At 34.3% G+C, this 22260-nt stretch overlaps 1 protein-coding gene across 1 annotated transcript in view; it reads right to left on the reverse strand.

Moving 5' to 3' along the window:
• GPR149 (G protein-coupled receptor 149) overlaps nucleotides 1-22260 on the reverse strand; it is a 94668-nt gene that overhangs the window by 65441 nt on the left and 6967 nt on the right. Inside the window, exon 3 of the mRNA XM_003256319.3 lies at nucleotides 20746-21194. Within this exon, the coding sequence (XP_003256367.2) occupies nucleotides 20746-21194 (449 nt within the window). The remainder of the gene's footprint in view (nucleotides 1-20745; nucleotides 21195-22260) is intronic.

A 22260-nucleotide genomic window follows, 5' to 3' on the forward strand; every position in this document is an offset into this window, starting at 1 on the left:
AATACTGCAACTCTCATATAAAAGTTAAACTTTATGTAATATTAGAAAACGAATAAATGCTATTATAAATTAATATTTTTCACATAAAGATGACCAGTTATAACCTTTCTTTCCCAAAAAATGTTCAAAAATTGTCAGTCATCACTTAGTGTAGTAAATATCACCTTTATCCTTAGTCTAAGCTTGTAATCCTTCTTTCTAATCACTCTGTATTCTACTTTGAACCTAGAGTTCCAGATAGAACTTTAAGTTCAATGTGGAACTTAACTTAAGTCTTCACATTGGAATCAAAATTTCCTCAGTGTTTTCAGGGCTGTTAGCAACTTTCCTCTGCTCTAGAGATTGATGGTCCATTTGGTCATTTAAACCCGTTAGAAGTATTTGAAGGCATGGCCTGAAGTATCTTTGGTGCGCTATTTTTAGGAAGTCTTTGATATCCTTTGAGTTTCTTTACCAAAGAGCAAGGAAACAACTCTATTACAAACACCTAAATCACCTCCGCACTCCAGCTTGAAAAACACAATTGCTTTCACTGAAATTTATTCATTCAGTTCACAACATATTATAGAGCCCCTACTCTATGAAATACATGCATATCTGGAGGTTCTCTCAATAGTACTTCTGTACTATTATCATATACGTGTGTCAATAATTGTATTTGAAATTATTATTATTATTATTTTGAGACAGAGTCTCACTCTGTCGCCCAGGCTGGAGTGCAGTGGTGCGATCTCGGCTCACTGCAAGCTCTGCCTCCCGGGTTCACGCCATTCTCCTGCCTCAGCCTCCCGAGTAGCTGGGACTGTAGGCGCCCGCCATTGCGCCCGGCTAATTTTCTGTATTTTTAGAAGAGACGGGGTTTAACAGTGTTAGCCAGGATAGTCTCAATCTCCTGACCTCGTGATCTGCCCTCCTCGGCCTCCCAAAGTGCTGGGATTACAGGGGTGAGCCACCGCGCCTGGCCCATATTTGAAATTATTTACAAATTATCATAATATTGAATCCTCATAGTAGTTTTATAAGCTTACTAAGGATCAGAGATTATATTATTTGCCTTAAGTAATATTTCATATACTATGTAGTGGTTGTGTCAATGGATAACCTTGAAGAGGGTCTTAGTATACTTTTCAATATTCTTCACTGTGTTCTCAAAGCCACTTCAATAAACATGCTCTCTAATGAAAACCAAGGAGCTTTACATGCAAAGCACTTTAAGATAATTTCTCTAGACACTCCTTCCACAAGATTGTCATTCTGATGCTCTCTCTATGTAGAAATCCCAGAGCCTCCCCTGGTATCACTGTACTATGTTCTATTGAATTACATGACATCATCTCTGAGTAATTTCTGCTTCATTTTTATTGCAATGAATCAAAAGTTATAAAGCCACCCTCCTAAGGTTACAGAATTAAGTTATATGCAGTTAATAAGAGTTATAATCTTGAAATTTTTGAAGGAGATTTAAAGCTCAGGCCTGCCTGTTTCCAAAGCCCGTGATCTACCTGCAACATTTCGTAAGAGACTAGCCACTACTAAAGTGAAAACACATGATAATTAGTGATTAAAACAAAGGACATTAAATATCATTTTATCTACAGTAATATTTGTTCCAAAATGAATGGACACATGCTAGACTTTTACACTAAAATATTATAGAATTTTTTGTTATATCACAGGATGACGAATGTGTTTGAGTCCTGGTTTTACCACTTAGAATTGTATGATTCATGAGAGAAGAAAGCTGGTTCAAATTTTATCTTTATCTCAAATGATGAAATGCAAAAAACTATGAGCTATTTTCTGAAAATTTTCTCTTTTAATTCCTATAACTGCTTAAAATTGGTGACTCTTACACATTGCTAATAATTGTTAGTAAGTGGTATTAATTTTCTTTTTGTGTTGACACTTTTCTGGCCTTGCAGATAGTGCCACTGAACTAAATAAAGATTTCTAAATCACAGCTTAAGGTATAGAAAAGGTGGCTCTTGAATAGAGATTATTGTCGAAGGTGGAGAGAATCTGTGTTTGCCCAGTAGCAAGGCAATGTTTTCAAATGATTCTGCTGGGGTCTATCAAACTATAAAGCAAATCAGATGGCATATTTTTGCCTTGCCTTGCTGACGGTTTCATCTCACAGAGAGTACAGGAAGCAAGAAGGAACAGTTTCTTAGAATATAATTCTCATCAATAAGAGAGAAATAATTAGTGAAAGTAGAAGAGTTGGACACCTAATGAGAAAAACAACTATTAATTCCTGGAGTATGTGATATCCAGAAGAAAAATGCTGAACTTAGTAGGCTAGATACATTTAAACTCTCAGAAGGCAAATTGGGGAGTAGGGAGGGGAACAGGAAAAAAAACCTACATATGAGTGTCAAGACTGCAATTTTGGCTGTATAATCATAAGTGATGCAGTTAAGGGATAAAGGAAAATTTCATCTTTAAAATTAGTGCAGATCAGGTCTGGCCTGAGGGACACCTACACAACAAATTACTCATTGCAAAAGATGGGAAGGTTGATGTTAGGAAGTCTAAATAAATATAATAATCTGTGGCTTGCAAAAATACTAAAGCAACAAAGTAGGTCTTTGGAAACCTATGTTTAAATCAAAAGGTCAAAAAAAGGAATAGGCCCACTTCTTGCAGCTAATGCCATCAAGTCAAGGGATGGCAAAGAAGAAGCTGATATCCTCAGCTCCAAATTTGTTTCTGTATCCTTTGTAAATGAATCTTAAAGCACTAAGAAGGTATTTGTGAATATTAAGAAAGACAAATTTAAAATAAAAATAATGAGAGATCCTTGCTACTGTAGAAGTACAAATTTCTCTCTGAAAATAATTATACTCAAAGTTACCGTGAAAAGTTGCTATATGAATATGGTTGTTGCTGATGTCCTTAAAGCAAACGGGAACATTAAAACTGTGCAAATATTTTCAGTTTTTCAAATGGGAAGCAGGCCAGGCACCATGGCTCACACTTGTAATCTTAATACTTAGGAGGCTAAGGCAGGGGATCTTTTGAGTCCAGGAGTTGGAGGCTATGGTGAGCTATGGTCATACCACTGCACTCCAGCCTAGATGGCAGAGTGAGACCCTGTCTCAAATAAATAAATAAATAAATAGATAAATAAATAAATAAATAAATAAAAATAAATAAAATAGAAAGCAGTGAATTCAACAAAGTAGACAAGTGATATTTACATCAATTCCTAGAAAGTTTCAAAGATCCATGAAAGTTTCTAAGATCCATCTTTCTAAGATGAAAGGACAGAGTTTGAAAGCCAAGAAAAAAAAAGCTGTAAGACCCAAAACACGGTATGTGGAATTGATCCACAACTAAGTCTTTGTGGATCAATTCCTTTCTTCCTCAATGTTGCTGGACTTACCACTCCACCTTCTGTGGTCTGTAAGTGCGTTGTCTATGTCCTGTACACTTTTTTTCTCACTGAAGTACAGCTAATTGTTTGAAAATCTTCTTCACATACATGCCTGTGTGGAACTTGAAAGCAGGAGGCTTATATCTTTATATCCACAGTGCTTCTATGAAAAATATTTACTGAATAAACTAATGGCAGATGAAAGAAATGCATTTGAAAATTTTATGTTAGTATTCCATTAAAGCATTTTGTAATTTCCTAATGGTATCTTTGTGAACAAGAGGGAGGAAAAACATATTGATTGCAAGGGCAACTAAGTAAATTAATAACTATTGGAACCCACAATATTAACAGTGTTTTTAAATAAATCAAAATGAATGAGAGGACTTGTTTCTAGTAGTGTATAGCAGGGCTTCTGTCTTTGGCCCTGTCTTGATCCACAATCAATGGTTTGGATAGAAACATGAAGGATAACTTATTACGTTCATAGGTGACACAAATTTTGGAATCACAGTATAGAAGCCAGATCTTAGGATCAGCATCTGAAAGCATTTTTTACAGCATTAGAAAAGGCTATTGAAATTAAGGAAGAGTAAACTAAAGGAAGCAGAATGAAATTTAACAGAGATACGATATAACTGGGTCCAAACAACAGATGACAAATGTACAACATGGGACGCTTTATGCTAGGCAGTAGCATGGGCAAAAAGGGCTTGAGGGTGTCAGCTCTTTTTATGCTACATTTCTGTCATGTTTGCAAAACTCATTCATGTTTTGTTAGCTTTAGTTTTGTATTGTTCTTTTTTAGTTAGAGGTAGAACCAGATTTCAAGGGGCTTGAAAGCGTATATAGCTTTGTTCTTTAAAAAAGTATAGAAATCTTGTTTTTGTTAACTTTATGAAAACATATTTTCCCATGAACACATTGATAGGGATCCTCCCAGCCTTGGAAGAGATCAGCACAAGCGAGTTGCCCAAAGTTTTAGCTTCACTGGGTTCGTGAAAAATACAATTCTGCATGTGGTGTTCTATTGTAAAAATAATTCAACAATATATTCTAATGTTGATGGACTCTTGGTCCATTCCTAAATGCTAACTCTATGAAAAAAAAAAAAGAGCTGTCAGCATGTAAATATGATTTAGGTGGCACTATCCAATAGAACTGCAAGATGGTCATGTTCCATATGGGTGGTGTTCAGTACAGTAGTCACCAGCCACATCTGGTTACTGAGTACTTGAGCTGTGGTTAGTGCACCTGAGGAACTAAGTTTTAAATATAAAAAATGTTTAATTTATTTAGATGTAAACAACCACATGTGACTAGTGGTTAATGTATTGGACAGTGCAATTCTAGGATGTGTAACCAAGAGTGTCATTGCTGAAGCATAAAGCATAGATATATTTAACTTTTGGAAATATTTCTAACATGTTTTACAAAGTGTTTTTAACAATTTATCCTACCAACAGTTTATATACATTTAAGTTTTTCCATATTCTCATTAACTCTTGAAATTTTCAGATTATTTAATTGGAGCTATTTGTGTGGGTGCGCAGTGGTCACTCACTGTTATTTTAATTGAGATATCTTGATTATTAATGATGTGGCATACCTTTACACATGGCCATGATTATTTGGGTTTCCTTTTACATGAAGTATCAGTTTAAATCTTTTGTTCACATACTATTGGGTTGTCTATTGTTTTCTTGTTGCACTATTGGTGTTCTTTATAAGTTACATACTCTAAATATAAGTTCTTTGTTATATATTTTTCAAATATCTACACACAGAGTTTTAGAGAATAATACCCAAATCTCACTCCAGACCAATTAAATCATAACTTCTATGGGTGAGATTGTGACATATTTAAAGATCCCCTGGGTGATATTAATCTGCCTCTGTGAGGGGAATAGATTTAAACTCAGTGTAGGAAAGGATTGCTAATTATCAAAATTATCTCTCTGAAACAGTGTATGGTAGTGAACATATGGACTGTCTCTGGAATCAGATAACCTAAGTTTGTTCACAGGCTCTGATAGACCTTAGGCTTAACTTCTCTGTGCTTCACTTTTTTCATCTGTAAGATTGAGTAACAGTACCAACCACATAGAGTTTTTGTGAATACTAAGTGAGCAATTTTATGTAAAGTACTTAGAACCTCATGTGAAACATAGCAAGTATTCAATAAATACTAGCTATCATCATCAGCAGCAGCAGAAATTTAAATTATCTGCCTCACAAAGTAGTGAGAGCTGTCATCTTTCTTAATAGGAAAACATCAGAAACCTTTCCACTAAGATCAGGAAAAAGGCAAGAATGCTTACCACCTCCTCCACTATTCAACGATGTTTTAGGAGTGTTAGCCAATATAACCAAACAAGAGAAATTAAACAGAGGCATAAGAATTAATAAAGAACTAGTAAGGCAATTTCTATTTGCAGATGATATGATATTATACTTAGAAATTTTTGATAATGATAAAATAAATTTGAACAATAAAAGAATTCAGTAATGTGGCAGATATAAAATTTACGGGCATAAATCAATACCTTTAATACACACAAACAATAGCCAGTGAGAGGGTATAATGCTAGAGAAAACCTCATTTATACTGAAGACAAAAATGATTGAATATGGCCAGGTGCGGTGGCTCGCGCAGGTAATCCCAGCACTTTGGGAGGCCAAGGTGGGTGGATCATGAGGTCAGGAAAGCGAGACTATTCTGGCTAACACGGTGAAACCCTGTCTGTACTAAAAATACAAAAAATTGTCTGGGCATGGTGGCTTGTGCCTGTAGTCCCAGCTACTCAGGAGGCTGAAGCAGGAAAATCACTTGAATCTGGGAAGCGGAGGCTGCAGTGAGCCGAGTCTGCACCATTGCACTCCAGCTTGGGTGACAGAGCAAGACTCCGCCAAAAAAAAAAAAAAGTAGAAAGCCTAGAAATAGATCCAGGTAGATATAGAAATGTATAAGATAAAGATGATAACTCACTGTGGGTAATGATTGACCTTTAAATAAATAATACTTTTTAATAATAATAAGCAACCATTTGGAAAAAATATACAATTATACCCATATCTTACATCTACCACAAAAATAAAATCCAAATGGACCTGGGATCAAAATAGAAATAATTAAGCCATACAAGTACTTAGAAAAAAGCATGGATGAATTCCATTTTAAACTGGATTTCTAACTATTATTAAAAAGATTCAAATGCAATTAATAAAAAGATTGATAATTTTTATTATAAACAAACAAAAAATTGTGCATGGTAAAAAATACTATAAACAGAAATCAAAAGGTATCTGATAAATGATGAAAAATATTTGTAACATAGTCTATAATGGATGAAGAACTAATATTTCTAATATGTAAAGAACTCTTAAAAATTAGATGAAGAAAAAGAAATCTCTATAAAAATCAGAAAAAATAATAACAATTTATAATAGAGAAAAAGATAGAAGTTCCTTAAATATATAAAAACTATTCAAGCTTACTTACAATTAGATAAGTATAATTTAAAACAACCCTGAGATATCATTTCTCTCCTATCACACTGGAAAAAGTTTAAAAGTGTGATAATATACACTGTTACTGAAGTGGTGGGAAAAAAGATCTTCTTTCATACATTGTGGGTGGGAGTGGAAACTGGTATAATCCCTCTAGAGGGGTATTTGGCAATTCCTAGCAAAACTATATTTATCATTTGACCAAGAAACTCTAATTCTAAGAATTTATCCTGAAGCTACACCTCCAACAATGTGCAAATACATACATACAACGTTAGTTACTCATTGCAGTACCGATTTTATTGCAAAATATTGGAAACAAGCTACAGAGTAGTTAAATTGACTATGGTATATTCACACTGGGTTATTACACAGCCATGAGGAAGATGTCTATGAACTAATATGTAGAGATGTCCAGTATTTATTGTTAAGGAAAAGAGTAAAGCATGAAGCATATCTACGTGTAAGAAAAGAGGGGATATCAGAAGATAAACATGTATCTACCCAGTTGTGCAAAAAGAAATACAGGAACGTTAAACTATAAACTATATGATTGGTTACTTACAGAGGGTATGTAGGAACAAGGTGGAAAGAATGAGAAAAATAAAATCAGGGAAGAAAAATGAATAAAGCGCATATGGCTTTTGTATTAGCCCATTCTCACGTTGCTGATAAAGACATACCTGAAACTGGGTAATTTATAAAGAAAGAAAAGTTTTGTGGATTCACAGTTCCACATGGCTGGGAAGGCCTCACAATCATGACAGACAGGGAAAGGGATGTCTTAGATGGTGGCAGGCAAGAGAGAATGAAAACTAAGTGAAAGGAGTTTCCCCTTATAAAACCATCAGATCTTGTGAGACTTATTCACTACCACAAGAAGAGTATGGGGGAAACCACCCCCCATGATTCAGTGATCTCCCACTGGGTCCCTCCCATAACACATGGGAACTATGGGAGCTACAATTCAAAATGAGATTCGGGTGGAGACACAGCCAAACCACATCATGTTTTATATAGTTCTGATGCTTGAAAACCTGATCATGCTTCACATAGTCAAATATAAATAATGAAAAATGTAATATAAAATGAAGGGAATGGGAAAAGGGAAAAGCAAAGAACTGACCTAAGTAACTTTGGAAGATAATGTTTTAACTGTAACCTGTAAGCTAAAGGTAATAACCATACGCAATTACTATACTCTTAATATTCTTTTCCTACAGGGGTGTGGGTTAGCAATTCTAAGATTTCTTTATGTGTATATCAGAACTGGGCAAAAAAGTAAATGTATTTGTGGATAAAAGCCTGTTTTTTCACTGACAGGAAAGGAAGTAAATAAGAAAAGAGAAAGGCTTGAAGGAACTCTGTAGTAGTTGATTGGAATTGGAGGTATAAGTATAAACTTGTTTTAAAACTATTAATATGGAGTGATTAATATAGAAATATAAACACATAAGCATATGTGTATATATATGTTCATGTGTGTATATTTCATGTGTACACACACACACACATACACACATATATATATATTTCCTAGCTCTGTAGGATAGGGCCTAGAAGCAAGACACCTCAGTAGCAATGAGCATATCTAGCACCCAGATTTTGGCTTCTAAATACTATTTTCCAGTTAAAGGAACCAGGGCTCCTTGGAAAAACTCTTGATTTTGGGGCCAGGTTAAGGAAAATACACAATGATGCTGGGATATCTCGTGCTGTCAGAAAGTCAGAAAATGCTAAAAAATGATTATGGCATGTTGGATAGATAGAGATACCAACATTAAAGAGCTCCCGATGGCCAAATATAGGATAGTTGGGGTAACAAAATAAATGATAGTATAGTTTATGATCTATAAGTTAAAATAAATATCTGTGAGTCCATACTGATATAAATAAATAGGTAAATGAAGGAGAAGAGATAGCTTTTCCTGACAATAGAATTCCCATACTAAATATAGAAAGAATGGTAGAAGTAAGACCTTGTGAAGATGGCAGATAGGAGGTAGGACTAGCTTGCAGCTCCCACTCAGATGGACAGAGCAGCATGTGGAGACTCACATCATGAACTTTTGCTCCAAGAACTACTGCAGAAACATACCAAGAAAGCCAAAAGAATCCACAGACCCTTTGATGGAATTGGATCACCGCTGCGGGCTCCCTGAGACCCCAGAAACCTGTGAGTCAGCTTGCATTCTCAGCAGAGAGGCCCATTGTCTGAGGCAAGTTCTCAGCCTGGTCACTGGCTGCCTGGAAATAGACGCGAGGCTTAGTGGGGCACGGTGGGAGTGAGTCAGGCCTCTAGGACTGTGGGCTGCATTTGGGAGAGGGGTGAGGCCTGTGACTGTTGACTTTCCCCCATTTCCCTGGTGACCTGTGTGACTCAGCATAGGTAGCCATAATCCTCTCCTTGGGAATATAACTCCATCGGACAGGGAACCACACAGCAGCTACAGCAAGCCCTGCTCAAGGAGAGCTTGAGCTCAGACATGCCTATCCCTGCTGCCACCTGGTGGTCTTCCTCTACCTGCCTTGGTAGTCGAAGGCAAAAGCACTGATCTCTTGGGAGCTCTATGGTCCTGCTCACCACCTGAGAAACCTGAATACTTAACCAGGTGTCCCTAGGGCAAGTTTACATCCTCCCTATAGGGCTGCAGCTGATGCACTCTTGAAAATGTCACTTCCTGGCTGAAGGCCAACCAACACAAAACCAGCACACTAAACAAAAACACGACCAAAGGCCCTCACAGAGTCCACTTCACACCCCTGCTACTTCCACCGGAGCAGTTGCTGGTATCTGTGTCTGCAAGATCTGAAGATGATCACATCACAGGACTCTTTGCAGACACTCCCCAGTACCAGACTGGAGTCCAGTTGCTCTGCTGGGTGGCTAGACCCAGAAGAGCAAAAACAATCACTACACTTTGGCTCTCTGGAAGCCCCATTCCCAGGGGAAGAAGGAGAACACCATATCAAGGGATCACCCCATGGGAGAAAAGAACCTGAACAGCAGCCCTTGAATTCTAGATCTTCCCTCTGACATAGTCTGCCCAAATGAGAAGGAACCAGAAAAACAATTCTGGTAATATGACAGAACAAGTTTCTTTAACACCCTGAAAAGATCATACCAGCTCACCAGCAGTAGATCCAAACCAAGACAAAATTTTGGAATTTCCAGAAAAACAATTGAGGTCAATTATTAAGCTAATCAAGGAGGCACCAGAGAAAAGTGAAGTCCAACTTCAAGAAATCAAAAACATGATATAGAATATGAAAGGAAAATTCTTCAGTGAAATAGAAAGCATAAATAAAAAACAATCACAACTTCTGGAAATCAAGGACACCCGCAGAGAAATGCAAAATGCACTGGAAGGTCTCAGCAATAGAATTGAACAAGCAGAAGAAAATACTTCAGAGCTCAAAGACAGGCTTTTGAATTAACCAAATCCATCAAAGATAAAGAAAAAAGAATTTTAAAAAATGTACAAAGCCTACAAGAAGTTTGGGACTATGTTAAACATCCAAACCTAAGAACAAATTGGGTTCCTGAGGAAAAAGAGAAATCTGAAAACTTGAAAAACATATTTGAGGGAATAATCCAGGAAAACCTCCCCGGTCTTGCTAGACATCTAGACATCCAAATACAAGAAAGTCAAAGAGCACCTGGGAAATTCACTGCAAAAAGATCATCTCCTAGGAACATAGTCATCAGGTTACCGAAAGTCAAGACAAAGGAAATACTCTTAAAAGCTGTGAGGCAAAAGCATTAGGTAACATATAAAGGAAAACTTATCAGAGTAACAGCAGATTTCTCAGCAGAAATCTACAACCTAGAAGAGATTGGGGTCCTACTTTTAGCCTCCTTAAACAAAACAATCATCATCCAAGAATTTTGTATCCAGTGAAATTAAGCCTCATAAATGAAGGAAAGACACAGTCTTTTTTCAGACAAACAAATGCTGAGAGAATTTGCCACTACCAAGCCAGCACTACAAGAACTGCTAACAGGAGCTCTAACTATTGAAACCAATCCTCAAAATACACCAAAACAGAACCCCCTAAAAGCATAAATCTCCTAGGACCTATATAACAATAACACAATGAAAAAAACCAAGGTATTCAGGCAACAAATATCATGATTAATAGAATAGTACCTCACATCTCAATACTAACATTGAATGTAAATTGTCCAAATGTTCCACTAAAAAGATACAGAATGGCAGAGTGGATAAGAGTTCACTGACCAAGTTTCTGCCATCTTCAGGAGACTCGCCTAACACATAAGGATTCACATGGACACCAAAAGTGAGCAAGAGTAGCTATTCTTACATCAGACAAAGCAAACTGTAAAGTAACATCAGTTTAAAAAGACAAAGAGGGACATTATACAATGATAAAGAACTAGTCCAACAGGAAAATGTCATAATTCTAAATATACATGCACCTAACACTGGAGCTCCCAAATTTATAAAACTATTACTGCTAGACCTAAGAAATGAGATAGATGGCAGCACAATAATAGTGGGGGACTTTAATACTCCACAGATAGCACTAGACAGGTCATGAAGACGGGAAGTCAACAAAGAAACAATGAACTTAAACTATATCCTAGAACAAATGGACTTAACAGATATTTACAAAACATTCTACCTAATAAGTGCAGAATATACATTCTATTCATCAGTACATGGAACATTCTCCAAGATAGACCGTATGATAGGCCACAAAACAAGTCTCAGTAAATTTAAGAAAATTAACATTATATTAAGTACTCTCTCAGACCACAGTGGAATAAAATTGGAAATCAACTCCAAAAGGAAGCCTAAAAACCATGCAAATACATGGAAATTAAATAACCTGCTCCTGAATGACTATTGGGTCAAAAATGAAATCAAGATGGAAATTTAAAAATTCTTTGAACTGAATGAGAATAGTGACAAAACCTAACAAAACCTCTGGGATACAGCAAAAGTGGTGCTGAGAGAAAAGTTCATAGTATTAAATACCTACATCAAAAATTCTGAAAGAACACAAATAGACAATATGAGGTCACACCTCATGGAACTGTTGAAACAAGAACAATTCAAACCCAACCCCAGCAGAAGGAAAGAAATAACAAATATCAGAGCAGAACTAAATGAAATTGAAACAAACAAACAAAATTAATACAAAAGATAAATTAAACAAATAGGTGGTTCTTTGAAAAGATAAATAAAATCTGTAGACCATTAGTGAGATTTATCAAGAAGAGAAAAGATCCAAATAAGCTCAATTACAAATGAAATGGGAAATATTACAGCTGATACCACAGAAATACAGAAGATTATTCAAGGCTACTATGAATGCCTTTATGCACATAAACTAGATAACCTAGAGAAGATGAATAAATTCCCTGAACTATACAGCCCTTCTAGATTAAACCAGGAAGATATAGAATCTTTAAACAGACCAAACAAGCAGCAAGATTAAAATAGTAATTAAAAATTTGCCAACCAAAAAAAGTCCAGGACTAGATGAATTCACACCTGAAGTCTATCAGATCTCCAAAGAAAAATTGGTACCAATCCTATTGACACTATTCCAAAAGATAGAGGAAGAGAGAATTCTTCCTAAATCATTCTACGAAGCCAGTATCATTCTAATACCAACACCAGGGAAGGACATTATAAATAAAGAAAACTATGGACTAGTATCCCTGATGAACATAGATGCAAAAATCCTCAACAAAATACTAGCTAACTGAATTCAACAGCATATCAAAAAGAGAATCCACCATGATCAAGTGGGTTTCATACCAGGAATGCAGGAATGGTTTAACATACGTAAGTCCGTAAATGTAATACACCACATAAACAGAATTAAAAACAAAAATCACATAATCTTCTCAATAGATGCAGAAAAAGCATTTGACAAAATCCAGCATCTCTTTATGATTAAAACCCTCAGCAAAATCAGCATATTAGGGACTTATCCTAAGGTAATAAAAGCCATCTATGACAAATCCACAGCCAACATTACACTGACCAGGGAAAAGTAGAAAGCATACCCCCGAGACATGGAACAAGACAAGGATGCCCACTTTCATCACTTCTATTCAACATAGAAGTCCTAGCCAAGCAATCAGACAAGAGAAAGGAAAAAAGGGCAAATTGGCACAGAGGACGTCAAGCTGTTGCTGTTTGCAATGATCCTGGAAAACCCTAACGACTCATCTAAAAAGCTCCTAGAACTGGTAAATAAATCCTGCAAAGTTTCAGGATACAAATTAATGTACACAAATCAGTAGCTCTGCTATACACCAACAGCAACCAAGCTGAGAATCAAACCTAGAACTCAACCCCTTTCACAACAGCTGCAAAAACAATAAAATACTGAGAGGTGAAAGAAAAGAAAAGCTACCAAAAACTGCTGAAATAGATCATAGATGACACAAGCAAATGGAAACACATCCCATGCTCATGTATGGGTAGAATCAATTTTGTGAAAATGACCATACGGCCAAAGGAAATCTACAAATTCAACGCAATTCCCATCAAAACACCACCATCATTCCTTCACAGAACTAGAAAAACAGTCCTAAAATTCTTGTGGAACCAAAAAAGAGCCCACATAGCCAAAGCAAGACTAGGCAAAGAGAACAAATCTGGAGGCATTACATTTCCAAAATTCAAACTATATTGCAAGGGCATAGTCACCAAAATAGCATGGTACTTGTATAAAAATAGGCACATAGGCCAATGGAACAAAATAGGGAACCCAGAAATAAAACCAAATACTTATAGTCAACTCATATTTGACAAAGAAAACAAAAACATAAAGTGGGGAAAAGATACCCCATTCAACAAATGGTGCTGGGATAATTGGCAAGCCACATGTAGAAGAAAGAAACTGGATCCACATCTTTCACCTTATACAAAAATCAACTCAAGATGGATCAAGACTTAAATTTAAGACCTGAAGCCATAAATATTCTACAGGATAAAATTGGCAAAACCCTTCTAGACATTGGGTTAGGCAAAGTCTTAATGACCAAGAACCCAAAAGCAAATGCAACAAAAATAAAGATAAATAGATGGGACTTAAGTAAGCTAAAAAGCTTCTGCACAGTGAAAGAAACAATCAGCAGAGTTAACAGACAAGCCACAGCATGGGAAAAAATCTTCACAATCTATACATCAGACAAAAGAGTGATATCTAGAATCTACAAAGAACCCAAATAGGTCATCAAGGAAAAAACAAACCATCCCACCAAAAGGTGGGCTAAGGATATGAATAGACAGTTCTCAAAAGAGGATATACAAATGGCCAGAAGCACATAGAAAAATGCTCAACATCACCAATGATCAGGGAAATGCAAATCAAAATCACAATGTGATACCACCTCACATTTGCAAGAATGGCCATAATTTAAAAAAATAGATGTTGACAGGAATGTGGTAAACAAACACTTTTACACTGTTAGTGGTAATGTAAACTAGTACAACCACTATAGAAAATAGTGTGGAGATTCCTTGAAGAACTAAAAGTGATATACCATTTGATCCAGCAATCTCACTAGAAGGTATCCACCCAGAGGAAAAGAAGTCATTATACGAAATAGATACTTGCACATGCATGTTTATCACAGCAGAATTTGTAATCTCAAAAATATGGAATCAGCCCCAAAGCCCATCAATCAATGAGCTGATAAAGAAATTGTAGTATATATATATATACATGGAATACTACTCAGCCATAAAAAGGAACAAAATGATGGCATTCACAGCAACCTGCATGGAATTAGAGACTATTATTCTACGTGAAGCAACTCAGGAATGAAAAATCAAACATCATATGTTCTCATTCATATGTGTGAGTTAAGCCATGAGGATGCAAAGGTGTAAGAATGATACATTGGACTTTGGACGCTCAGTGGAAAGGGTCGGGGCTAGCTAGGGATAAAAGACTACACATTGGGTACAGTGTACACTACTCAGGTGATGCGTGCACCAAAATCTCAGAAATCACCACTAAAGAACTTATTCATGTAGCCAAATACCACCTGTTCCCTAAAAACCTATTCAAATAATAAAAAAAAATAAATAAAATGTGTTTATGTGCATCAGGAATCATGTATAAAAATGTTTATCACCACATTATTCATAATATACAAAGAATGAAACAAAAAGAAGAATCATAGAAATAGAAAATTACCATCACATAATAATTGTTGCAGGTAATATTCATCAGTGCATGCTAAAGTTAGTGGGCAAGTTGTGATATGAAGCATAATATCTTCATAACCTCAAAATGTCTCTCCACAATACACTTAAAAATTACAAGGGGTAAAAATAGGAACTTTACATAGAGAAATCTGGCAGACACCAATTTTATGAAGGGATCAAAATTCACATCACCATCATAAGATGTATCAACATCATGTACCTTTTGCTATGATGCACTAGAAAAGACAAACATCACTTTTGTGACATTCTTGTCTTTAATTATATCAATTGAAAAATAAGACAATTACTAATTGAGGGTTATTCCAAAAACAAAAAACAAAATTGGCCAGTAGTCTTCAAAAGAGTAAATGTCATGTGAAACAAAGAAAGACTGAGAAGCTGTTACAAATTGGAGGTAAGGAGACATAAAAACAAGTACGATTTATCATCAGGGATTAGATCCAGAACCAGAAAGAGGACAATTGGTAAAACTGAAATAAAATTTAGAGATTAGTTATTAATTTCTTGATAATTGCATTATATGGTGTAACATTTACATTAGTGGAAACTGAATTAAGATATATTGAAACTCTGTACTATTTTTTTGCAACTGTTTTGTAGGTCATGTATTAGTTCACAATAAAAAGTTTAAAAAATGTAGTGAGTTCCTAGTCACTTGAGTTCAAGTAGAGAGTAACCAAGAAGAGATTTAAGTCACAACTGGGTCATTTCAGTACACAATCTTTTAGGTTTCTTAAGCCAGGAGACTTTTATGAGAAGGTTAACAGAATTCTTAGCTAACAGATAAATTATATGATTCCACACAAGCTTTGATCCGATGCTAATTCCCTTGAATTTGTAGAACGTGAGCAGTTAGAGCTATTTTCCTCATTGCAGCAAATGATGCATGCTGTGAAGATCACAAAATGTACTATGAAATATCTGAAGTAGTTTAGAATAAAATTCCCTTAGGTTCAAATTCCAAGATCTTATATACTTGAGAACAAATTTATATTCATGGATGAATTTTCAGCCACACTTCAAAGAGCCACTCTAAACTATACCAGATAAGGACACAAAGAGCTGAAACAATTAAATTGAGGTTAGAGTTATGCTGTTAAGTGGAGAAAAGCAGAGCCCATGCAGCAGGACTTTTTTTGGTTTGTTTGTTTTTGTCAAAAGTAAAAATATATGCATAGAAAACAGCTGATATTTTATACAACGAAATGTAAACAGTGGTTAACTCTGGGTAGGTGGAAGTGAGTTTTTTCTTTGCTTAACGGCAATTTCTAGATTTTCTACAATAATTGTATGTTAGTTTAATAATTACAAAAACAATAAAGTTTATACTTTTAAAAAACTAGGCAGTGTAGCAAATTTTCAAGTTTCTGAACAGCAAGTTATAAACTAAGCACTTCAAACAAATGGATGTAGTCAAAAGTAAAGTATATTCCAGATGATCATTTTTGTTAAGATGACCGGGTGGGGGCTATAAATAGGTTTTAAGTGGATTTTTTTCTAGTATGGTCATTTCAGTTAAAATGTCAGAAATTACTCACAGACAACTTTAGGCATCTTCATTTTAAGCTAATAATATCACAGAAAACAGCAATACACTGTTCTTGTTTTTTAAATAGTTTATTTTTTAAAGTGAAAAGAAAAGATGCACAGTTTTTAGGAAGAGGAAAGAGATATGTGTATTGAGTATTTTCTTCCAGGCTTATACTTAATGGGTCATATATTAAATAGAAAGAATTAATTTTGCCCTGCACCTCAAACTCATGCGCATTCTCTAGCCATTAGAATCTAAAGCAGCACTTTAAAATTTTTAATGTGCACATTAGCCCACTGGGGGATTTTGATTCTGTAGGTCTGAGGTGGGACCTCGGTTTGCACAGAAATCATCTGGAAGCTTATTAGGAATGGAGAATCTTGGATCCCATCTCATATCTAATCAATCAAAATCTGCATTTTAATAAGATACCCATTTGACTTGTATGTACATTAAAACTTGAGAAGCTCTGATCTAAAGAACTCAAAATAGCCTAGCTGGCTTTTGGATTCTGTAGTTTCCTATGAAAATTACTTAAATAAATAATAATATTAAAAAATACTATAGAAACCAATGCTGCTACTAAACTCTGTTAACAACTGACACAACATAACTTTAGAAAACTATTTTTAGACAGCTAAAACATTTTCCTTAAAATGAAAATAAAATTTCCTTGATTCTCAGGCGACTGTAAAATTAGTTCTTGTTGGCTTTATTTATCCCTTAAGCTAAGTGGTTATGTAGTAAATTTAAACACAATTACCTCCCCCTGCTGTCTCTCATTTGAGAGGGAATATTTCAGAATCTGTTTTTAAAACATCCTGCTGGCAAATTGGAGGACCTTGCACCTTACAGATCCTATAATGATAGGATTGTAAATAGATTAAAAGTTTCAGGATATCTATGTTTTTGATTCACAAAAATAAATGAGTGAGTTTCTGGAACTCTAAAACAAAACATTAAAAGGAAAGAAAATGGAATCCAGGGTAATTTTAGGAACTTAGTATTAAAAGAGAAAATAGAGTGATCACCCACAAGCCAGTCAATTATTTTATAAGTCCAATTTTCTTTATTCATAGATGACAAAATTTGGGGTTCTAGAAAATTATCATTTCATTTCAGAAAGAGTCATACCGGTGGCTATAACGTTAAGACTTTCTAACTAAAAACTCTGACATTTCTGACTATTCCTTCTGAACTTTCAAAATGGTAAACTGCTTAGATTTCTACGTATTAGGGGTTCAAAAAGAAGTAATTGTGTGGCCAGGTTAAAATTGAATTTTAGTCTTAGGAATACCTTCAATTCTTGTAAATTTTATGGGATCACATTTAAATCTACTGAAGCCATTCTAATCCCATAATTTCTACACCTTAACCTTGAAGTGTTGATATTCTCACTCCTACCAGGACTTCCAAGAAAATATTCTGAGAATTGTTAAAATAAACTTTTTAAAAAAAAGCATATTGTGGAAATAAAGGAGAGCTCACTAAATATGTTTAAAATCAAATCTGCTTTTTAAAAAATCCTGAGAACACATACTATTAAATGTAGTACCATTAGATACAAACTGGTAAATGTTTGAAAGTACAACCATAAAATAATCAAAAGCAGTAGTGTTTTTATAGAGTAACTGCAGTGTCTACAACACACTTTAATGCATCACTATATAAGATACGTATGTTAACATTGCTTTGAGAGCAAAAAACAGCACTGGGAAGAAAAAGATAAAAATGAAAGTCCTTTCTAAGTCATCATTCACTTCCATGTAATATTTGCTGCTGAAGAAAAGGGTAAGAATTAAAAGCTGTTTTGGTCTTAGGAAAAGTTCTCATAAGGTTTTCAGTCCTAAATGTGCTTTTGCTAGCATTTTAAATTACAATGTGAACATTTTAAAATTTGTGATTTCAAATGTTTTGTAGAATTTTGTAAAACTTTTTTAATTTAAAAATTTGTATTTGTATTTAAGGCTAACCTTAAAAACCACAGGTACTTTTACTAAGGGAAGGTTATACAAAAAATGTCAGTCTGTGGTTTAGGATTTCTTCCTGTTGTTTTAAAATTTACGATAGTATTTTATTTAATTTTTATTAGTCCCTGGAAATAAAAGGTTTTACCTTTCCAGAATATTGTATTATCCATCTTTTACCACTAATCATTATTTTTCATAGCGACCATTTCAGAGAAGTTTCCTGGAAGACTTGATCATCACAGTTGTTTAAATTCTATATTTAACAAGACAATATTTATAGCTGAAAGATATCTGGATTGATCAAAGTTTTATACTTTACATAAATCATTTTAATTTTTGATTTAAAGAAGATTGTGGGTAAGTTTTTCTTCATCATTCTCCCAGGACAATGTACTTATGTGCAAGCAGTGTCTGATTCTTTCACATTTCTAGTTATAGTTATTTGACTCTACTTTCCAAACTATAACCAAGGCTTTTAAATGAGGGCGTTAAGTTGTGGTATTTTACATAATAATTCCCACGGTTTTGATGAAATAAATAAGAAAATTAAGCTACTTAGTAACATTAAATGAACAAAAGTAGGCCCCAGAAGACTATATGTAGCATGATACCATCTTTAGAAGGCTCAAAATTAGCAAAGCTAAACAATATAGTATGTTAGAAATCCATGCACTTGTGATAGAAGAATACAACAAAAAATATGGGTAAGATTCAAGATAGCTGTAATCCGTAAGGAGTAATCACGAGGATGATATAGGTGACTAGCACAGAAGGTAGTTACGAGTTATTGGGATGCACACACACACACACGCACACACACAAGCGCGCTTCATTATGAATATAACTTAACAATTTCTAAGTGCAAGACTAAGAGGTTTAGATTATTAAGGAGCAAATTGGCGATGAAAATGTTGGAATTCCCCTCTTAGCTAGGGAAACACATTTTTTCTAAACATATGGAGCGTTGTGTTCTTTGGCCTCTAACTTTTACTGTATTATTTAATTTATAACAAATATTTAGTGATATTTTCCTTTGATTTCTAATCTCTAAACAATATGCACAATTGTCTCTTCTTATAATATATTTTATACACCTTATTTTACTATTCAACTCACTTTTAAAACAATGGTGTCAGAAGACTAGTAGTTTTATTTAATCAGTGAGAATAAAGAAAATCTCAAATTTATTCTGCTTATATTTATAGTTGGTGTTATATGATCATACTTTTGATCAATGAATACATTATTCATAGCAGTGTATTTCTAAAATAATGCTTTCGATTCCAGAGATTAGGTGCATGTAGATTCTGATTTCCATTAACTCATGTAGAAAAAAGACTCCTTTTTCCTAGGAAATCAATAGGTGGAAAGCAAGGGCAACTTATCACATATGAGAGCTTGGGGAAAGAAAAAATCTCATATAAGTACCACACTGCCATTTCAATAAATAAGAAGGATCCCTCACCATTTTAGGAAGGCTGAAATCTAGGAAAGGATGAGAAATTCAAGTGCAAATTCTTTTAGTTTTATAAAATATTATAAAACCATTCTTCCATATTTAAGGAGATGGAACATTCATAAGGGCTTGCAAATGCTCACGAGAATGTATTCTGGAATAATTTTTTTCTGCTGGGTACTGGAGGGATTAGTTCTAGTAAGACTGATAGGCAAGCTGCTTAATATAGTTTCAACAGAACAACACTTCTCACTGCTAGTTGTGTAAATATTTGCCTTTACATGAAAAAATAAAACTTCCCTTGGAGACTTAAGAGATACCTTTGGAATGGAGGAGGGAAAAATGAAATCTACAAATTAAATTAATTTGAACCATGAGTTCTGAGAATCTAATCTGAATTTATGCAGGTTACTTGAGGTTAAAAAAGAATGCCCTACCCTTCTTAAAGAGCCTGTTTAACTCTTCCTATTATAAAATGTATAGATTTTAAACTGATTAAAAGAATTAAAAAGTCCTTCAAAATAAACTTTGAAATAAAATTAAATATCATGGAAATTAATTGAGGCAAGTGAAGTTAATGTTGGACTTGATTGAATAAAATAAACACCTGATAATATTTTTCATGACTATCATATTTAGTATCACTTTTAATTTAACAGCAAGAACGACTTTTACTGTACCTGACGAGGGGTTCTTTCTGATTTACTCCTACACCACTCCCAGTCTGAAAGATCTGGTTTCTGACTCTCTTCATGAGACAATCTTCTTTCTGGCCCTTCAAAAAAGGTAGTTTCTTCATAGTTAATATCACCTCCCGTTTTGTCAGAAAACGCACCCTTTTTGTTGTTGGAATCCTGTTTAGCTTCTGTAATATCAGTATTTGTGCATTTGTTGATGCCTCTTTGTGTGGAGCTGTCCAGAGAGGGTGTGGTGCTGATTTCTACTTTTATAACGTTGAAGATGTTACGGTTGTCTCTCGGAGGGTCTTTTGTAGTTTCACACTCAGAGTTCATCAGGTTGTGATAGAATATGGAATTTTCATCATCATCATAGTAATCTTCATGTGCTATTTTATAAATCCCATAACTTTTTTGGAATGATAGATTGAATTCAAAGCCTTTTCTCTTGACTGAGTAAAAATAAAAACAACAGTTTATGGCTAGTAAGTAGATAAAAACAACATTGGATATATATAGCAAATAAAAATAGAAAGTGCATTCAACCGATTATTATAAATTTTAAAACTACCTTCATTTACTTTTTGTCAATTATGCAAAGAAATTGTGCCTCACAAAATTATCTTATCACCCTGTGCCTAATTTTTCTCATTTTACACAATGAGGGTCTTGAAATATATACAATCTTAAAAACTCTTTCAGTCTCTAAAGAAGCCTTACATAACAAAAACTTAGCTATACATTAGGAAATTCTCCAATACATTGTTTTAGCTTTTCTTAGTCTAGCAATTATTTCGCACATTTCCTTGTATTTTGGGATAAGATATAGTATTTATTAATTTTATTTTGCCAGAAATTATTAAGTAGCCTTAATGTTATGTGAGTTATTCAGCTAAGAATACCACCAATAAATATAACTTCTTTAAATATTTTGGTATATAATTTTTTGTCATTTATATGTCTATAAATGCATACATTAAAAATTAGACCATGCTGCAAAACAGCTTTTAAATTTTAAAAAATAACACGTACATTTCTGATACAAATAAATGTGAAACAAACTGTAAAAAATTAGATGGATTAATTTTTTTGTAAATTGAAGCACTTTACAATGTCTATAAAGCTGATTATTACAAGAGGAGTTTAGCAGGAATGCATAAAACTTTTTATGATTTAAATCAGGTGAAATATGATGATATAATAATTATAGTACTATTGGTGGAGTGATGCAAGGTCTTAGAATAAAAAGCAAGAAAGTGACAGAAAGTGATACAATTTTTATGTTGAATGTGATTAAATGCTAGATAAGTTTTATATATTAAGAATGAAATTATATCAAGGTGGTAGACAAGATATAATTTAATGTTTTTGCTTTTATCTGTCAAAACATGGTTTGTTTCAAACAAATTTTCTACTTTGATAGCTCTGTGTTTTATACTGAGACATTTAGCTGTCTTTGGCAGAAAAAGCATATGAAAATCTATAATATTTCTATGGAAAAAATCAGTAAAATTTGAT

This window comes from Nomascus leucogenys, chromosome 11 (genome assembly GCF_006542625.1).
Source record: "Nomascus leucogenys isolate Asia chromosome 11, Asia_NLE_v1, whole genome shotgun sequence".
In the NCBI taxonomy this organism is placed as follows: domain Eukaryota; kingdom Metazoa; phylum Chordata; class Mammalia; order Primates; family Hylobatidae; genus Nomascus; species Nomascus leucogenys.